Genomic DNA, 16239 nt, shown 5'->3' with positions numbered 1-16239 from the left:
CGGGTCACTGTTCCTAGTTTGTCACCGATGTCTGATTTACCAGTTTTAACCAAGAGTCTGGGTCAGAATCATTCAGGCAATTCTCTCGATTTGAATTCGTCGTGTTTTGCCGTTGTTTTTCGTTGGAGTGAAGCGCTCTTGCTGTTCAGAGTTCAGTGAGAAGTGTGGAAGGAATTCATGAAATAATTGGCCCTAGCGTTCGCACTGTGCTGCCCCCCAAGCGGTCAAAATACGGGCAGCCCCTGAAATGCTTGTCCACATACACCATAGCAACAGCACGAATACATACACCAGGCATTCGATTTCTTGCAGAAACACGCCAAATCAATTTTATTAGGGGAGCTATCCGCCTCCCCAAGTCTTCTCTAACCAGACACCAAAAAGACACATGCTTGCTCGGTGCGCCAAACAGACAACAGATTCATCCCTATACCACGTTAATCACCTCCATTTATTCAATCAAGTACGAGTCCGCCACCGATTTCACCTCCTTGGAGAAGGTTACCTCCTCGTTCATTTCGACAAGCTCCACCGAGGTGACCTGGAAGAAAAAGTTAGCATACTGTTTGTTTTCTGTGTTCGCAGTCAGAGGATGGAAAACTTACATCAACATCCACAAATGGCGAGGTCTTGGAGAAGCGAACTTGCATGGGGAAGAACTCGTTCTCGTCATCCGTCTGCGCCTCAAACTCGAAAGCACCGCTGGGATTCTCCTCGTTGACAGTGCCAATGGACCACTCAAGGCTGTCACCAGACACCTCGTAGGTGGCATCGAAGCTGGCAACGGATGGCTCGGCGCTCTGGTAAGGGATCACAATACTAACATCCTTGAGCTCATCACCGCCCGACAGCTCATACTCGACAGTCAACGAGCAGTTGCCGTCGGAACCCTTGTTGACCCAGACAGTAAACGCAATCGGCAAGATACTCGTATCGTCGGCCTTGGGCGCAACTCTCCAGCGCAGCACACCAACCGCGTTGTTGACAGGGAAGCCCCTCGCCGTGTTAGCCATCTGGATCGCTTTCGTGCTGTTGAACAGATTCTTGTCGACATTTGGATGTGTCCGGAACTGGGCACCGTGCGAAGGAGTAGCATTGAGATTAAGCTTGAGCTTGGTGAGTGATGGATCTGACACGCGCAATGTCAAGTCACCGCTGATGGAGAACGAGTTGAGGGCCCCATCCCTGGACAGTTTGGCTGTGATGGCTTCGTTGACGGTAACGTGGATCGCATCCCGGTCCAGGGACGTTGATACACGGGAGGCGGCGGCCGGTTCTGGGGCAGAAGGAGTGGCAACCGGTACAAGGGGTGCGTCGTCCACTGGCCCCAGCTCGGTCTTCACACGCTCGAACATATCTGTAGTCTTGGACTTCTTGCCCAGCTGCATACCCTTGCCCTTAGGCGCTCCAAACCTGATTCTGTCAGTTCCCGCCCACCAAACGTCCAGACTGTGAAGGCAACGTACTTGGATTTGTTCTTCTCCGCCTCGTAGGTATCGTATGTCTCAGTAACAGCCGGTCGGACAGGGGGTGTGTATGTTGGGTATACGGCTGGTCGTGAAGCCATGCCACCGGAGCGGCCAGCTCTCCCAGACTCCTTGCGCTGCATCTCCAGCTGCTTCGCCTTCCTCTTGCGCTCTTCGGTAGCCTCGAGTTCCTTGTTCTACACCGGTGTCAGAACCTCAAGCAGCCCATAAAAGTATTATTCCACCTACCCGAGCAATAATCTCCTGAATGCGCTCCTCGTGAGACTCCATTTCCAAGAATGTCCTAATTTGGCTGACAGTCAGGTTCTCACGGTAACCCAGGGTGACGATCTCGTCGAAGGCACTGATAAGTTCGAAGGCATTTCGGAGGATTTCTCGCTCGTCGAGGCTCTTGCAAGTGCTGGTAACGACCTGGGCGAAGAGGTGGAGGGAGTCGATGTCCTGGAGGATGTTGGACTGCTTGTTGGTGATGAGCACCATGTAGAGCTCATCCAATGGCTGGTATACGAATCGAACATTGTCCTGTTCGACGGTGGTGTGTTGGGTGCCCGAGTTGGCAGCCTTGGGGAAAGATGCGAGGAGGGCTTCGACACGAGTGCGCTTGATGTCGTGGAAGGCCCTGGCCAGAACAGCCTTGCCGCCCCGAGTGCAGATGGACGCAGCGAGGACAACCTAGGGCGCAATGGTTAGCTGTTTGTTGCGCTCTGGATTGCATCATCTCGGGAGGTCTACCATCTTGAATTCAACAGCTGGACGGTTTGCTGGGGCTCAGTTGGGAGAGGTCGGGTTGGTGTCGGTGTCGGTGTCGGTCGAGCCGTTAATTACTGGCAATTGTAGCTTCACCTCCCAGAAATGATACAACTGTGGTCGATAGGTGGTCTTTCCAGCACCCAGTGGCAGCTGAGGTGTGCCTGACGAGGGGCTGCCAGCTGGCATCCACCCTGACCGTGCCACCACTGTGAAGTGAAGCTCTTTCCCCTGTCTGAGGACATATGGATGGGCACGGACCAGGTCCAGGCTGCCAGACGGGTGTCAGTCCACTAAACTGAATGCGGGCCGTCCTCCACTCGATTATTCAAACGAATCGCCGCTTCTCCAGTGCTCTTTCACTTTTCCGACAAACACGCTTTCAATTACTCTCCTCTGCGCGCGTCAGCAGAGTATAAGAAGTCCCGACCTACCTGCCTTCATCCATTTCACAAGATTGCGCTCTTGACTTCAACAGCAAATTCACTCGACCCGCTCTCGACTTCTGCTTCTGAAAAATTAGAAGTCGGCATCCCACCGTTCTTCAGGAGCTCCCTGTACAAGAACAAGAACTTTCTCCATTTCCACTTGGAGCTCTTGCCCATGTGCTGGATTCGCCCAAACCACAACCTAAACTCAGTAGTTGACCATCAACCGTAACCTGAATTCCGCGCGCCCCTCGACTTTTCCACTCCTGCCCTCCGGTCCTACCGTATCGACTGGACTGAGCGTGTACAACCATTCGCTCGATTTCAGCGTTTGCCGTAAGAAAAAACGTAAACTCGACCTCAGCCCCACGTCCAGCCACTGGCGTCGTCGATAATCCTGCGGATTTTCAGTATCAAGCCCACCGCTTTCCACCATATACTTTCTACCAACCAACACGGCAATAGCCGCTCATAACCAACCAAAAAACGTAGCCTACGCGTCGGGCTGCGTTCGACATATCACCCATCTCCAACCCAGCTCACCATGGACCAGGTTGAGCTGGCCGTGGACCCTGGCCCCTTGGGCCAGTTAGATCAGGAGGCTGTCCCGGATTTTGATGCCGATGGATTTGATTTCCAGCTGGATGGCGTTTATGATCAGGCAGATGAGAACCAACAAGACGCCCCTACAGTAATCACCAAGAATGTAGTCGATCAAGTTGACGAGATTGGCTATGAAGACGACGAAGAAGAAGCTCACTCGGAGCATGCCGCGACCAATTCAGCTGAAGATGAAGGCCCCCCGAACGAAGTAGCGGGTGATGAGATCGCGGCGACAGGCCTGGAGTATCAAGAAGAGATCGGCTACGAAGAGGACTACAGCTTGACCACGGAGGCCGTCAAGGCTGACGAGAATGCCCAAGATCTGGCCGTCGCAGATGCTGAGCAGCCGGAATATCAAGCGGAAGACGAGTTGGACCCTCTGCATGAGGACCAACCGGAGTATGAAGCTGAAAACCAGGCCGAGCCTCAGCTTGGAGACGAGCCAGAGTTTGAGGCTGAAGACCAGTCTGAGCCTCAGCATGAGGACGAGCCAGAGTATGAAGCCGAGGACCAGATTGAGCCTCAACATGAGGACCAACCAGAGTATGAAGCAGATGAACAGCCCAGCCCTCAGCATGATAATTCCATCGGCCAACCCCAGATCCATGCACAGGAAGACCAGGCGGTTTTACTGAACAACATTGAATCAGAGAAACCTATGGTCGAAGAAGATCTTGACGACCAGCTTGATCATGATGATGATGATAATGATGATGATGACGACGAGAAGGAGAAGGTTCCTGAACTGGGCAGCCACAGCAATATGGACTATGAGGCCGGCTCAAATCATGCTGATGGCAACGAGGATTACCTCATGGATGATGACGAGGAACCCAGAGGCGGCCTTAGTGAAGTTGACAAGGCGATCGAAGATCTTGCCAGTTCTCTTCATGGTGTTCCCGACATTGAGGTCTTTTACAATGACGTCAACTACTCGCTGTTTGGGACTGCAAATGACGACCCAGACGCTTTCTTTCTGTCGGACGTCAAGAAGATGGATGAGCCCCTTGCACAGTTTCTCTCTTCTCTTCGCCAAGTCATTGCGAACGAAATTGCCCCTACCGATACCCTCTTGGTCAGTTTTGACTCTCTGGACCTCGAGTTTGGCGAAAGGTCTAGTGAAAGGTTTCTCAACCGGACACTCCGTGAACTACTGGATTGCCACGCTGCATTGGCGGCAAAAGACACCGCCATCGCCTCAGTTCCTGTTTTGCAGTTGATTGTCCAGCATGATTGCGAAGAGCGCTTCCTACAACTTCTTGATGAGGCCAAGTATGGCGGCGAATCGCCATGCCGCTCTGGAAGCGTGCTCTCTGAACATGAGCATTCTGAGCATACCGAATCTAACCATCAGAAAAGATGGGTCAACGAAGAACTCCTTGTTGACGAGGATGATGACACGGCCCATGATAGCTATGAAAACGAGACCCCAGTCAATGGCATCGCTTCTAACCATGATCAAAGCCACAATCCTAGCGTATCGCCTGCTGTTGAGAACGACGCTACCACTCAAAACGAAGATGCTGCCATCTCCAGCACACACTCCCAATCGCCAGAGCTAGCAGCTGAAGGGCAGCCAGACCATGATGATCAGGTTGTATATCAAACAACCCTCGAGACTGTGCACGCTGAGGATTCCAATACCTCGGACTTTCCTCAAGAACAGGTTTCCTACGAGTCTGTCGATGTCGATGTGGATGAGCAGGAGATGAAGGACGCCGATGAGGCCTTCGATGTCATCACAGAGCTGGAAACAACTGAGGAGGCTCAACTCACCAGCAATGGTGTGTTTGAACTGACAACAGGTTCAAATGGTAAACCCCCTTTTTCTTTACACCCCACCAACAATCTGCTTTTGTCCAGTACGAGTTCGACCAGGGCGTCGCAGCTCGCCACCCCCGAAGTTGAATTTGACATCGATTATGATGACGATGACGAACCTTGCGAGCTGGAGGGTGCAAGCGGAACTCAACTTGGGTCCAGAGCGACATCTGAGATGGGTTCGTCAAGCTTTACCGTCGATGAGGAGTACATCATCGATTATTCTGATAACGAGGACAACGTGGAGGAAGAGGGCTTGAATATGTTGGACGCGGCATCGCCATTGACCAACAATTTCTTTACGTCTCACTCTCGCGCCAGTTCGCAGATAAGCATCAGTTTTGGTCACTACAGCGACGCTAACATTCCTCGCTTTCAAGATAACGATCTTCTCCTCGCTTTTGACCAGGACGGCGGCCTCTCAACAATCGACGAGCAAGAAGGCGACGGCGGTCAAGGCGGAGAAATATTGAACGGCGTGCCCGAGGTTACCAACACCGCAGCCGATAACAATGAAGACGCTCTGGAAACGGACTGGCAGGCTGAGATTTCACAAGTCTCTCGGGGCATGTCCCCCACTGTGAGTAAAGATCCGCAACAGGGGCCGTCTGCATCAGCAACAGGAGACACAGCGTCCGATCATACGAGCACGACCATGAACGGCGACGAAATTGACTACGACGAGAACGATGGGGCAGATGATTCTTTCACGCCAGATAACAGCGCGCCGCACTCCGTAGCGGCTCCAGTGGAAGATGGTGATGAAATTGACTGGGGCAATGATGGGGATGAGTACGAAGAGGTGCATGACGAGGCGGAAGGAGACATCACATTTGAACCGCAGCCTGACCTTGACCTTGCTCCGTCGAGCCCCACTGGAAAACGATACAGAACTGACGATGCAGAGAGCCTCGCTGAGGAATCCGGTATGCGTTCCCACCTTTCCCCAATACGACGTGCTCATACTTACATACGGATAGATCACAAGCGTCGTCGGACATAATCGGCGGGCTCTGTACAGGTTTTTCTTGCCCATATCTCTGAGACACGGTTGTAGTTCAGCCGCGACATCTTTCTTCGAAGGAAAAGGTTCTGACCCCGTCCCGTTTTTGTTTTCGAAGGTACTCATTTCGGCCAATCATCGACAGCTCGTATTGTGAAATGCCCAGGTAAGTTTTCGGCAACACATCGAAGAGGATGACGGTATCACGATTGCGAAGTTCTGCCGAAATTTCATCATTTTTGCGATATTTTTGCATCTGCGTGGGCCAGCACGGTCACTCATTACTTGCGCAGCAACGCAATATCATTAATCAAACAACTTTCAGCCTTGGGCTGAATCGACGTTACCGCATGCAGGCCACAGCATTGCAATTTTATACCCAGCATTTATATGTAACACTACCATGGATGGGCAAAATTTCTGCATTGGCTGGGGATGGGCCAGGGGGGCTTATCAACGGCTGGAGCTGGCTTTTCAGCAGGCTTGTCATGGCGTTGGCTTTTGGAATCAATCATTGGAGGCAGGCTTCGGGTTTTTTCTTCTTTCTCGTCCATCTCAACTGGGGGTCTGTTAGTTTCAGAGATAGACCCAGCTTCTCACGGCAAGGGGCTATCTAGCTGAGTTCGGTAGTCGACGTAGCTAGTTGAGAGTTACTTTGGGGATGACGATTTGGAGGATGGGTGGGGGGGTTTCTGGTTTTTGACAAAAGTAAGATGGATTTCAGAGTGGTGGAAGGGAAAGAAGGGTGGGCACTGGGGATCTCTTCCTTTTTTTTTCTCAGTTCTCATTGTCACCCTTTTGGCTTTTTGTCACTTCTGATTTTCGATCTTCTTTCGACGATTATAGGAAGCTTTTGCCCTGAGTCCAGAATGTTGACTTGATCCTGAGAGATAGGGGGTGAGGAGAGTGTTGATGGGGTGTTGTGTAGCAATGTACGGATTGAGAAGAGTTGCCCGAATTATTGTAAAGAGAGGTGAAGAGAAAAAGGCACCAGCAGTCTGGCACCGGTAAGGGCGGACGTTGAGGTACTTCGAAGGGAAAACCCAAGACGAATAAGCTGATTTGAGGTACCCAGTTTTTTTGTTTGCACTGCCACGATTTTCAGGGTTCGGATGTACTGGAACATGTTAGGTACATGAGTAGAGGGAGCTTGGCTGTGACTCTTGGGAGAGTTACAGGAGCTACCTGGTTTGATCGCACAGACGTGAGCTATGATGAGCAGATGTGGTATTTGAAGATGCTACGGATTTGTTGTGAAACCTATATTATTTGAGGTGTGATTGCTTCGCTAATAACATCCTATGTAAATTGCATGGGCATGTCCTACAGTAATGGACAGAGTAAGATGGATAAACTCTTCCAGAAAGCTGACCTTGTTGTTGCACTCTACAATGGAAAGCTTACGTTATGTAGGTACAGAGTACGGGGATCTGCATACTTCAGGGGAGGGGGTTGATGTGAGGGGAGGTCGGGGGAGTTTGGGTGTTTGGTACCTTCGCCTGTGCGTCCCGAGGTTCTCAGGTCTGTCTGTTTCTTTGTCTGGTTCGATGTCATCCCATGTGAGCATCGCGAATCCCTGAGATCTGGCGGGAGAGAGAGATCTACATTGTAGATGGGGTTGTATGTGTAGAACGGACTTTGAGGGCAGTTATGTTTTTAGACGTCTGCAGGCATGTGGATTTCAACGGCGTGATATTGCTGGGATTCCATGAGCCGAGGGACACTGGTGGGTTCATTTCCAGCTGCTGACGACGCTGTAATAACTTGCAAGCTCTGCGGGGGATGGGGGGAAGGGGGACAATTTATAGTTTTTTTGTTGAAGAGAACCCTGAGATGAAGGGGCGTACTTGGGTCTTGGTACTGGTGGCAGGTGATTGATAGTTTGGTAGGGGAACATATCGAGATAGGAAGCTACGTTCTAATCTAGGATTTTCTTCAATCTTCAAGCCTCAAATTAGAGTTGATAGGAAAAGAGCGTTGAAAGGATGGGAGAACTGCTCGTGTGCGGCGCGGCCGCCTCGTGTCCTCTCTCTTGTCCCGTCCTTGGTGAGCCGCCCTCGACCCAAACTTCAGCAGGCCAACCACAACCAGAAACAGCGACGGCGCACTGTGTGTCGTGACCCTGTCAGGCGTGCAGGCCCCAGGGGTTCAGAATTTCTTGAGCAGGGGTTGGTTGAGGTTTCTTGAAACCAGCCCGTCCCCAGACTTTGCAGCTCGACACCACCGCAGCAGGGGGCCTCGAATGAAACTTACCAGCAACACTTCTCTCCATGCTCTATCAGAACACATTCGTTTGCGCTACCAAGTAAACACACACCACACAAACGGAACTCTGATCTGGTGTCTGGACAAATTCCCTTGGGTCAGCGATATCACTGGGGAAACACCACAGACGGCAACAACACGAACCCAAGCAGCCCCAGCGCATATCCAACCCTAGGTAACACTTGCTTAACTATTACGGCCCTCCTCCGCCCGCCGCCGCCGCCGAGCCACGAGCGCACCCACGAGCCACCTGTGTCCTCATCAGACGAGACGAAAACCGCTGCGTACTTTCGACCGAGCAGGAAAAAAAACATTACACGGAAAACGGATTGCGCTCCAAGCTCTCAATTAGTATTGGAAAAGATCTACCGAATGCATATCAGACGGCCAAAAGCTTGATATTCTTCTTGTTTTTCTTTCTTCGCTTTTTTTTTCTGCAGACCCTCGCCCGGCGCGAGAGAGAGCGGCTGCTTGCTTGCCCCTCCTAGAAACCTCGACAGTGTAGCTCCGGCTCCGGTTCGCAGTAACCACCACCGCCACAACAACAACAAAAACAACAACAAGAACACAGGCAGCGCGTTCTCGTTGCTGCCGTCGCGCTCGTTTTCTTTGTATTGCTTTCAAGATGATGTTGGAGGAGAAGTATGCTGCTGCCCTTTTCTTTGCAGCCTGTTTTGCAGGTCTTGGGGGCTCAGCCCTGGTGGCGCATCGCAACTGACGCTGTGGTTTTCTGTCTTTTAGATATATTGGCCTGGCCTTGGCCATGAGCTCGAGTTTAGCAATAGGTATGCGCATATTCACTGATCTCGAGGACCCGGGAGAGCGATTGGGGCTAACTCTGGTCGTGGACAGGTATCAGCTTCGTCATCACCAAAAAGGTACGGCCTCCCAGCTCGAACAGCCAGCCCACTCATGTTACACACCAAGCACATGCCCACAGGCCACGCCATACGGGACGAAAGGAAGAATGCTGACCTGGTGACCGGCTGTTATAGGGATTGATGCAAGCAGAAGAAAGGCATGGGTTTGAAGGGGATGGGTTCGTTTACTTGAAGAACCCAATGTGGTGGGCAGGCATTGTTTGCTGTATGGACATTTTCCTCCCTGGATCTCGAGGGAACTGCGCGCGCTGACGAAGCATACAGTGGTTTTGGGCGAAATCTTCAACTTTGCAGCTTACGCTTTTGCGCCGGCCATCCTCGTCACCCCTCTTGGAGCGCTGTCGGTGTTAGTGGGAGCTGTGGTGGGGTCATACGTGCTCAATGAGGAGTTGGGGACGTTGGGCAAGCTGGGGAGCGCCCTCTGTCTGATCGGAGCTGTCATTATTGTGCTGCATGCGTCCCCTGACGAGGATATTCAGACTATTGACCAGATTCTCGAATATGCGATTCAGCCAGGTATGAACCAACATTGGCTGCTGGGACATGCTCCAGGAAGATGTGGCTGACCAGGTATAGGCTTCTTGTTCTACTCGCTGTTCGTCTGCATTTTCGCGACGATTATGATCTACAAGGTTGGGCCGATCCACGGCAAGAAGAATCCTCTTGTCTACCTGAGCATTTGTTCGACTGTTGGATCCATCTCGGTCATGGCCGTCAAGGCGTTTGGCATTGCCCTCAAGTTGACCTTTGCGGGGCACAACCAGTTCAGCCACCCGTCGACTTATGTCTTTATGATCATTACTGTGGTTTGTATCCTTACCCAAATGAACTACTTTAACAAGGCTCTGAGCCAGTTCCCTACCAACATGTAAGCCTCGCCAGTCATGCGGCAGCCTTGGGACTATCGCTAACATTGACTAGCGTTAACCCCCTCTACTATGTCACTTTCACGACGGCAACTCTTATTGCCTCCTTCATCCTCTTTCAAGGTTTCAACACAACCGACACAGTCAACACCCTCTCCCTCCTCTGCGGCTTCCTCGTCACATTCACGGGCGTCTACCTCCTCAACCTCAGCCGAACCGACCCCTCAGGCACCAAGACGTTGGCCCGCAGAAGCGGCGGCGACTCGACGGGAACCGACATGATTTCTAGCATCCAGACAAGAATGAGCATGGAAGCCCGCCGCTCCCAATCCCACCGGATGAGCGTCGGCAGCCGCACGGGCGGTGATCGTGACGGTCTCATCCGGGCCTACGACGAAGAGGCCGGGCTTGGTCTTCACGACTTGGCAGACGACACAGACGACGACGTGGACCCGCGCTCTCCCATGATTTCGAGTTTTTCCCAACAGCAAACGAATGGGAGACCAAACGGCGGGAGTGGGAGTCACGGGACGCATTTGACGGCGGGGAATGCGTATAACGAGTCAATAGAGCTGCAGAGTAGGAAGTCGGGGGATAGATGATGATGATGGGGGTTGGAGGGGGGGGGGCATATTTGCTTTTTCTTTGGGATGTATTTTTACTACATGGTTTGCTGCTACTATTATCACACAGTTGTCTCTTGTGGCATTCATTGGATCTTTGAAGAGAGAGATATATATATGGCGGCTTTTTCTTCTCGGGGGCGGGAGAGGGGAAAGGGGGACGTCACAAAATGGCGTTTGAGGGTGCATAAATCAATGGGAAATATTGTGTTAATGGATATCTTTGTTCAATGGGTGGATTACCGGGAGGTTGGGTGGGTTATTCAATGTTTTAACAACAAAGCTTTTTGATCTAATTTTTTTTTTTAGGCTCCCTTGGGTTTTTTCTGGTTGTGTAAAAGTTGACTGTTAATTGTTGATGGATATCTTCAGGTGCAATATATACCATGCCATGCTATCGGTACAGAGGGCGGGGATAAAAGGGTGGTGGCCTACAGTGTGGTGTTCTGGTATGTGATGTGTCGAGAATATTGTCTTTGTCGCACCAGATTGAAGCTTCCTGTATGCTACGATACCATTGCATACATTATTCTCTAGAAAATCGCCAGCCAAAGCTGGCTGGCAAAAAAGGGTTGGTGGGAATGGAAAATAGTCGTGTGGTTGGTTTAGTTGTACCAACGTCCGGAGCCATCCACCCAGATATCATCGAGGCAAAGAAAACAAGTGGTATCACATTGTTAAAACAAAATACATCTGGCGCCCTTCACCACCGGCATGTCACACAAGAGAGCCCGTTCACTTTGTTCAGGAGGTCTATTCCCGGTGTGTTATCAGGATCATCTTGACGTTGCTGCCCTTGTCCATGGGTTCTGTAGATAGTTACAAAGCCACCCCTCCATAAAGCAACAACCCGTCCGTTTTCCCTTTTGCAGACTCAATGCAATATGCTCAAAGTTGACGCCGTAAACCCATTCCTGCAACCATACCGATGAGCGTGTGGCGCGCCCAAAAGAAAGACCTCCTCATCCCTGCCACAACGCTCCCCTTTCCGATTTACCAGTCATCGCTGTTGTTGGGCGCAGGCTCAGCACCCAGATCGACGTAGGACTGGGGTATCTTGGGAGATTGTCCAGCACCTCTACCGCGAGCATCCTATTGCTCAGCGGCAGGGGCAGCCTCCTCCTCAGCACCAGCCTGCTCCTCCTGGCGGGCAGCCTCAGCAGCAGCCTGGGCAGCGGCGGCCTTAGCACCGTAGTCCTGGCTCATAGGCTGAACGACGGGGGTCTCCTCCTTGGGGTCGATGATGGTGACGGCGTCGGGGAGAGACTTCTGGGGGCCGGCCTTGCCCTCGGGGTCAGAGCCGCGCATGATCTTGACCTTGATACCAAGGACACCCTGGCGGAGGAGAACGTGGCGGGTGGCGCTGTCGATGAAGTCCTTAGCGGGCTGACCGGAGTGGATCATGAAGCCGTCCGTGAACTTCATGGACTTGGCGCGAGCAGCGCGGAGCTTGCCGGAAACGACGACCTCGCAGCCCTTGGCGCCGGACTCCATGATGAAGCGGAGGACACCATAGCAAGCACGGCGAACGGCAAGACCGTTGAGGAGCTTGTAGCGAAGGGACTCGCACTGAGCGACGGCGGAGAGACCACGGTTCTGGACCTTGGCGGCGTAGAGGGAGACCGAGTTTTCGGGGAACTTGAAGCGCTTCTGGATGAGGGAGGTGAGCTCGCGGATGCGGCGACCCTGCTCACCGAGAACCTCCTGGGTGTGGGTGGCGCGGATGATGATGTCGGTAACGGTGGGAGTGACGCGGACCTCGACGCCGGAGTAGCCCTCCTCGGCCAACTCGCGCTGGAAGAACTCGTTCAACTCGGCGTAGAAGACACCGTCAGCGACGAACTTTCTCCGCTTGGAGCTGCAGACACAGACAAGTCAGCCATTGTTCCCAATTTTTGAGCTTTGCCCATGAAGCCTCCTCGAGAGTTTCAGAAAGCCGTCCATCTCCAGATTCCCCTCCTCCAGACTCTCTCACTCTCTCTCTCTGCCGTCGAATATGGCCGAATTGAAGATGGTTCAAACGACGGGAATTCTCTCGACTTACATCTGAGTGCCGGGAACAGCCATGATGTCGGTTTGGTACTGAGCGACCTACGGGATTTCGGTGGTTGCTGGAGGTTGAGGGTAGGCCTGATCGCGGTGTTCACCAAACTTTTCTCAGAGGGGAAATTCGACTTGCACACTGCTTTTTTGAATCTTGGTGGGCTCCGGGTGTACAAAAGTGGAGTAGGGTTTGCCTGCGCCAATGAGGACGGGCCTTGATTTTGGGCGTACGGCCACTTGGGTGAGGCGTGCACCTATCAAATTCAACCTCGAACAAACTGTCAGCTGCGAGGTCTGTGCTTCTTAGTGGGGGAACCGTCGACGTCAAGCGCCAGTGGTGCAGTGATGCCCAGTGGCCGACAGCAGGTGCAGGCTGGTGGTACTTGGTCTTGTGATTCCTCCAAGCCTACACTCATAACGGCGGCTTGCGCAACACTTTGAAAAAGCCAAAGTCTAAACCTGCCATGGTTCTGTTCGGCTGGTAAACTGATTTATAGAGTCTTCTGGCTACACCCTCTGCGGATGAAGCTCGATTTCCACTTACAAAGTGATACCCCACACGTCGTCACCCTGTCAAGTGTCAAGGCATCTCGGCTCTTGTCTTCCTCCATCGATTGACCACCCCTGATTGTTGAGCTCGACTTCGCGATTGCCTGCGTGACGGGCGACGACTCCTGCTTTCTCTCGTCGTGACATTGGGGCGGCCTTGTCCCCATATTCACCATGGCGGCGCCGCAGCACAAGCACGTATGTGGTTTCGAAGCTGCATTTTCTCCCGAGCTGCTGCTAAACTCCAATGACACCTTAGTACTATAGCAATGTGCAAGCACTTCGAGGCGGAAAGCCAGAACAGGGCGACCTGGCTCTGACTGACTACCATCTCGTCTTTCGTTTCCCTCCAGAATCAGCGGCAGCTCCGGATCCAAAAGCGAAGAAACACACGAAACAAGTATGGTTCGCATTTCACATCATATCCCACTGCGCTTTGCGACCAACGCCCCCATCGAGCGGTATCCCTTCATCGCTACGGCTTCGTTTCAGGGATTTTACCTTTGTCAGTTTCAACTTCACAGACGACAAGCAGGCTCGGGATGCCTTCGAGTTCATCCGCGCAAAGACCTGCAGGCTGGGGAGCGTTGATAAGCTCTTAGCATTCAACTACTCCCCGCCCTCCAACTCTCTCGAATCCAAGATCAACGGATGGGACCTGTACGACGCGAGGGCCGAGTTCAGGCGACAAGGGATCAGTGAAAAGTCAGCAGACTTGGGCTGGAGGATTACGAACATCAATAAGGACTATGCCTTCTCCCCGACGTATCCGGCCGTTCTCGCCGTGCCTTCAAAGATTTCGGATAATACGCTGAAATATGCCGCCAACTTTCGGTCTCGGGCCCGGATCCCTACTTTGACATATATTCATCCCGTCAACAACTGCACTATCACCCGCAGCTCACAGCCCTTTGTGGGGCTCAGGATGAAGCGGAGCATCCAGGACGAGAAACTCGTTGGCGCATGCTTTTCAGCTTCGACAGACTTTCTGGATGGCAACTCGCCATCTCCTGCAAATGCGAGCATACAGGCAGACCATAGCCCATCGTCAAGCCATGTGGATCTCAGTGCGGATAGTCCCGATGCTCCCACTGATATGTCTCTTTCCGACACAGAGAGAATGGAGGACGAGCTCATTGCCGCGCCCAACGTGATGTACGACGAGAAGACCGGGAAGCGTCTAATATATGGTGCCCAGCAGCATAACCTTATTGTGGATGCGCGGCCTGCCATCAACTCATATGCCATGCAGGCTATAGGCATGGGGTCGGAGAACATGGACTACTACAAATATGCGAAGAAGGTCTTTTTAAATATAGACAATATTCATGTCATGAGGGACTCGCTCGACAAGGTCATCAGCGCAATCAAGGATGCCGATATTTCTCCTTTTCCTCCAAACAGAGATCTTCTGATGAAGAGCAAGTGGTTGAAGCATATCGCTGGAATCTTGGATGGATCGTCGATAATAGCGCGGCAAGTCGGGATTCAGCATTCGCATGCCCTTATTCACTGCTCGGATGGCTGGGATCGGACAAGCCAGCTTTGCGCCCTGTCTCAGCTAATGCTTGATCCCTATTACCGCACTTTGGAGGGCTTCATTGTGCTGGTTGAGAAAGATTGGCTTTCGTTTGGCCACATGTTTCAGTTGCGGTCTGGACACATGAGCCATGAGAGTTGGTTTACAGTCGACAGTGATGCGCTTGCGGGCTCTGCAGTGCGCCCAGGTGAGAATGATGGCCGTGGAGATGTTGTCGAGAATGTCATGGCCAGCGCGAAGAGATTCTGGTCCAAGAATGTCACCAATGACAAGGAGGCGGGATCAGACCAGGAGGAGGGTGCCGCAGTCGATGAGGTCAAACAAGCCACAGCCCCAAATGCTGCCGAGGAGCAGACGACGAGGTTGAGAGATGTCTCGCCTGTCTTCCACCAGTTCCTTGATGCCACCTATCAACTTCTCCGCCAGCATCCTAACAGATTTGAGTTCAACGAACGGTTCCTTCGACGACTGCTATACCATGTTTACTCGTGTCAATATGGTACTTTCTTATACAACAATGAGCGACAACGCCACGAGGCCAATCTGCGGGAACGTACTCGGAGTGTCTGGGGCTACTTTATGAGCAGGCGACCGGAGTTCACGAATGACCGATATGAACCAACTATTGACGACCACACAAAGGGACGAGAGCGGCTCATTTTCCCCAAACTGGGCGAGGTGAGGTGGTGGCATCAAGTTTTTAACAGAACCGATGATGAAATGAACGGGGAGTTCAACGCCTCTGCTGCCACAGCAGAAAGAGTGGCAGCTTACCAAGCCTCTTCGGGGTTCTCTGAGAGCTCGGGTATTCCTTCCGAGTCGGCGTCGATGGTCTCGACGAGCCCGTCACCGCAACCTCCAGCCCTTACCTCTAGCCAGTCGGTGCTAACGGGCGTCGAAACAGCACATGCTGCTCTCACACCTGAAGCAAGAGTATCGCCGCCATCGCTAAATAAAAGCGCTAGCACTGGAGGAATGCCGGCTGCACTCGGGGCTTTACAAGATAAGATTTCTGGTTTGGCTATCGCTAAGGGTGTGTTTGGGGGGCACGCAAACAGTTCCAGCGCAGGGAGACAGGATGCAGACGACGTGGAGACGGTTGCAAGTGCGGCTGCAGTAGAACAAGAGTTGAAGAGCATGAGCTAGGAATTCTTGTGGAGCTCTTGCTGAAGGCGGTTTTTTAGGGAAGCATGTTTTTGGGAGGCCTGTATCTTTGAGGATGAGCGTTTATTTTAAGCCAGGCATACATACCTACACTCCTCTTACGAGCAGACTTTGGTTACAACATGAGCAGGTGCATTCCTACCTGGTTGTTTATTCAGCGGAAGAATGACACGTTAAGCCGAATTCAAAAGACAATTGTCGTTGAAGATTAGTCCCTGG

The 16239-nt window shown here is 52.3% G+C and overlaps 5 protein-coding genes across 5 annotated transcripts; 3 read left to right on the top strand and 2 right to left on the bottom strand.

Moving 5' to 3' along the window:
* Nucleotides 1-288: 288 nt before the first annotated feature.
* RET2 (coatomer subunit delta) lies at nt 289-2441 on the bottom strand. The gene is made up of 5 exons (XM_062915663.1): nt 2220-2441; nt 1716-2159; nt 1467-1663; nt 606-1413; nt 289-541 (listed from the first exon to the last, which is right to left on the bottom strand). The coding sequence occupies exons 1-5, from the start codon at nt 2220-2222 to the stop codon at nt 452-454; spliced, it is 1542 nt and encodes a 513-aa protein (XP_062761650.1). The 5' UTR covers nt 2223-2441; the 3' UTR covers nt 289-451.
* Nucleotides 2442-2545: 104 nt separating this feature from the next.
* QC763_706730 (uncharacterized protein) lies at nt 2546-7348 on the top strand. Its single transcript, XM_062915662.1, has 3 exons — nt 2546-5079; nt 5467-6012; nt 6067-7348. Exons 1-3 carry the CDS (start codon nt 3207-3209, stop codon nt 6087-6089), a joined length of 2442 nt encoding a protein of 813 aa, XP_062761649.1. The 5' UTR covers nt 2546-3206; the 3' UTR covers nt 6090-7348.
* Nucleotides 7349-8287: 939 nt separating this feature from the next.
* QC763_706720 (uncharacterized protein) lies at nt 8288-10848 on the top strand. Its single transcript, XM_062915661.1, has 7 exons — nt 8288-8996; nt 9096-9139; nt 9207-9232; nt 9350-9440; nt 9500-9751; nt 9812-10103; nt 10157-10848. The coding sequence occupies exons 1-7, from the start codon at nt 8980-8982 to the stop codon at nt 10701-10703; spliced, it is 1269 nt and encodes a 422-aa protein (XP_062761648.1). The 5' UTR covers nt 8288-8979; the 3' UTR covers nt 10704-10848.
* Nucleotides 10849-11375: 527 nt separating this feature from the next.
* RPS3 (40S ribosomal protein S3) lies at nt 11376-13112 on the bottom strand. Its single transcript, XM_062915660.1, has 2 exons — nt 12769-13112; nt 11376-12582 (listed from the first exon to the last, which is right to left on the bottom strand). The coding sequence occupies exons 1-2, from the start codon at nt 12789-12791 to the stop codon at nt 11817-11819; spliced, it is 789 nt and encodes a 262-aa protein (XP_062761647.1). The 5' UTR covers nt 12792-13112; the 3' UTR covers nt 11376-11816.
* On the top strand, nt 13090-16002 carry YMR1 (phosphatidylinositol-3-phosphatase ymr1; the record flags this gene model as incomplete). The annotated part of the gene is made up of 2 exons (XM_062915659.1): nt 13090-13514; nt 13576-16002. Exons 1-2 carry the CDS (start codon nt 13491-13493, stop codon nt 16000-16002), a joined length of 2451 nt encoding a protein of 816 aa, XP_062761646.1. The 5' UTR covers nt 13090-13490.
* Between the last annotated feature and the right edge of the window lie 237 nt (nt 16003-16239).

This window comes from Podospora pseudopauciseta (assembly GCF_035222475.1).
Source record: "Podospora pseudopauciseta strain CBS 411.78 chromosome 7 map unlocalized CBS411.78m_7, whole genome shotgun sequence".
NCBI classification, from domain to species: Eukaryota; Fungi; Ascomycota; class Sordariomycetes; order Sordariales; family Podosporaceae; genus Podospora; species Podospora pseudopauciseta.
The sequence above is the reverse complement of the archived record's forward strand: the minus strand, read 5'-3'. Positions and strand labels throughout refer to the sequence as shown.

What these genes read in the sequence shown, in the direction of transcription:
- RET2 (XM_062915663.1), bottom strand. An exon ending in TTCAGGAGATTATTGCTCGG is followed by an intron (nt 1,664 to 1,715) that starts GTAGGTGGAATA and finishes ACACCGGTGTAG; the next exon opens with AACAAGGAACTCGAGGCTAC. An exon ending in CGCCATTTGTGGATGTTGAT is followed by an intron (nt 542 to 605) that starts GTAAGTTTTCCA and finishes TTTTTCTTCCAG; the next exon opens with GTCACCTCGGTGGAGCTTGT.
- QC763_706730 (XM_062915662.1), top strand. Translation starts at nt 3,207, where the DNA reads ATGGACCAGGTTGAGCTGGCCGTGGACCCTGGCCCCTTGGGCCAGTTA. An exon ending in ACTGACAACAGGTTCAAATG is followed by an intron (nt 5,080 to 5,466) that starts GTAAACCCCCTT and finishes CTCGCTTTCAAG; the next exon opens with ATAACGATCTTCTCCTCGCT. An exon ending in GAGCCTCGCTGAGGAATCCG is followed by an intron (nt 6,013 to 6,066) that starts GTATGCGTTCCC and finishes ACATACGGATAG; the next exon opens with ATCACAAGCGTCGTCGGACA.
- QC763_706720 (XM_062915661.1), top strand. An exon ending in GTGGGCAGGCATTGTTTGCT is followed by an intron (nt 9,441 to 9,499) that starts GTATGGACATTT and finishes CGAAGCATACAG; the next exon opens with TGGTTTTGGGCGAAATCTTC. An exon ending in AGCCAGTTCCCTACCAACAT is followed by an intron (nt 10,104 to 10,156) that starts GTAAGCCTCGCC and finishes AACATTGACTAG; the next exon opens with CGTTAACCCCCTCTACTATG.
- RPS3 (XM_062915660.1), bottom strand. Translation starts at nt 12,791, where the DNA reads ATGGCTGTTCCCGGCACTCAGAT. An exon ending in GCTGTTCCCGGCACTCAGAT is followed by an intron (nt 12,583 to 12,768) that starts GTAAGTCGAGAG and finishes CTGTGTCTGCAG; the next exon opens with CTCCAAGCGGAGAAAGTTCG.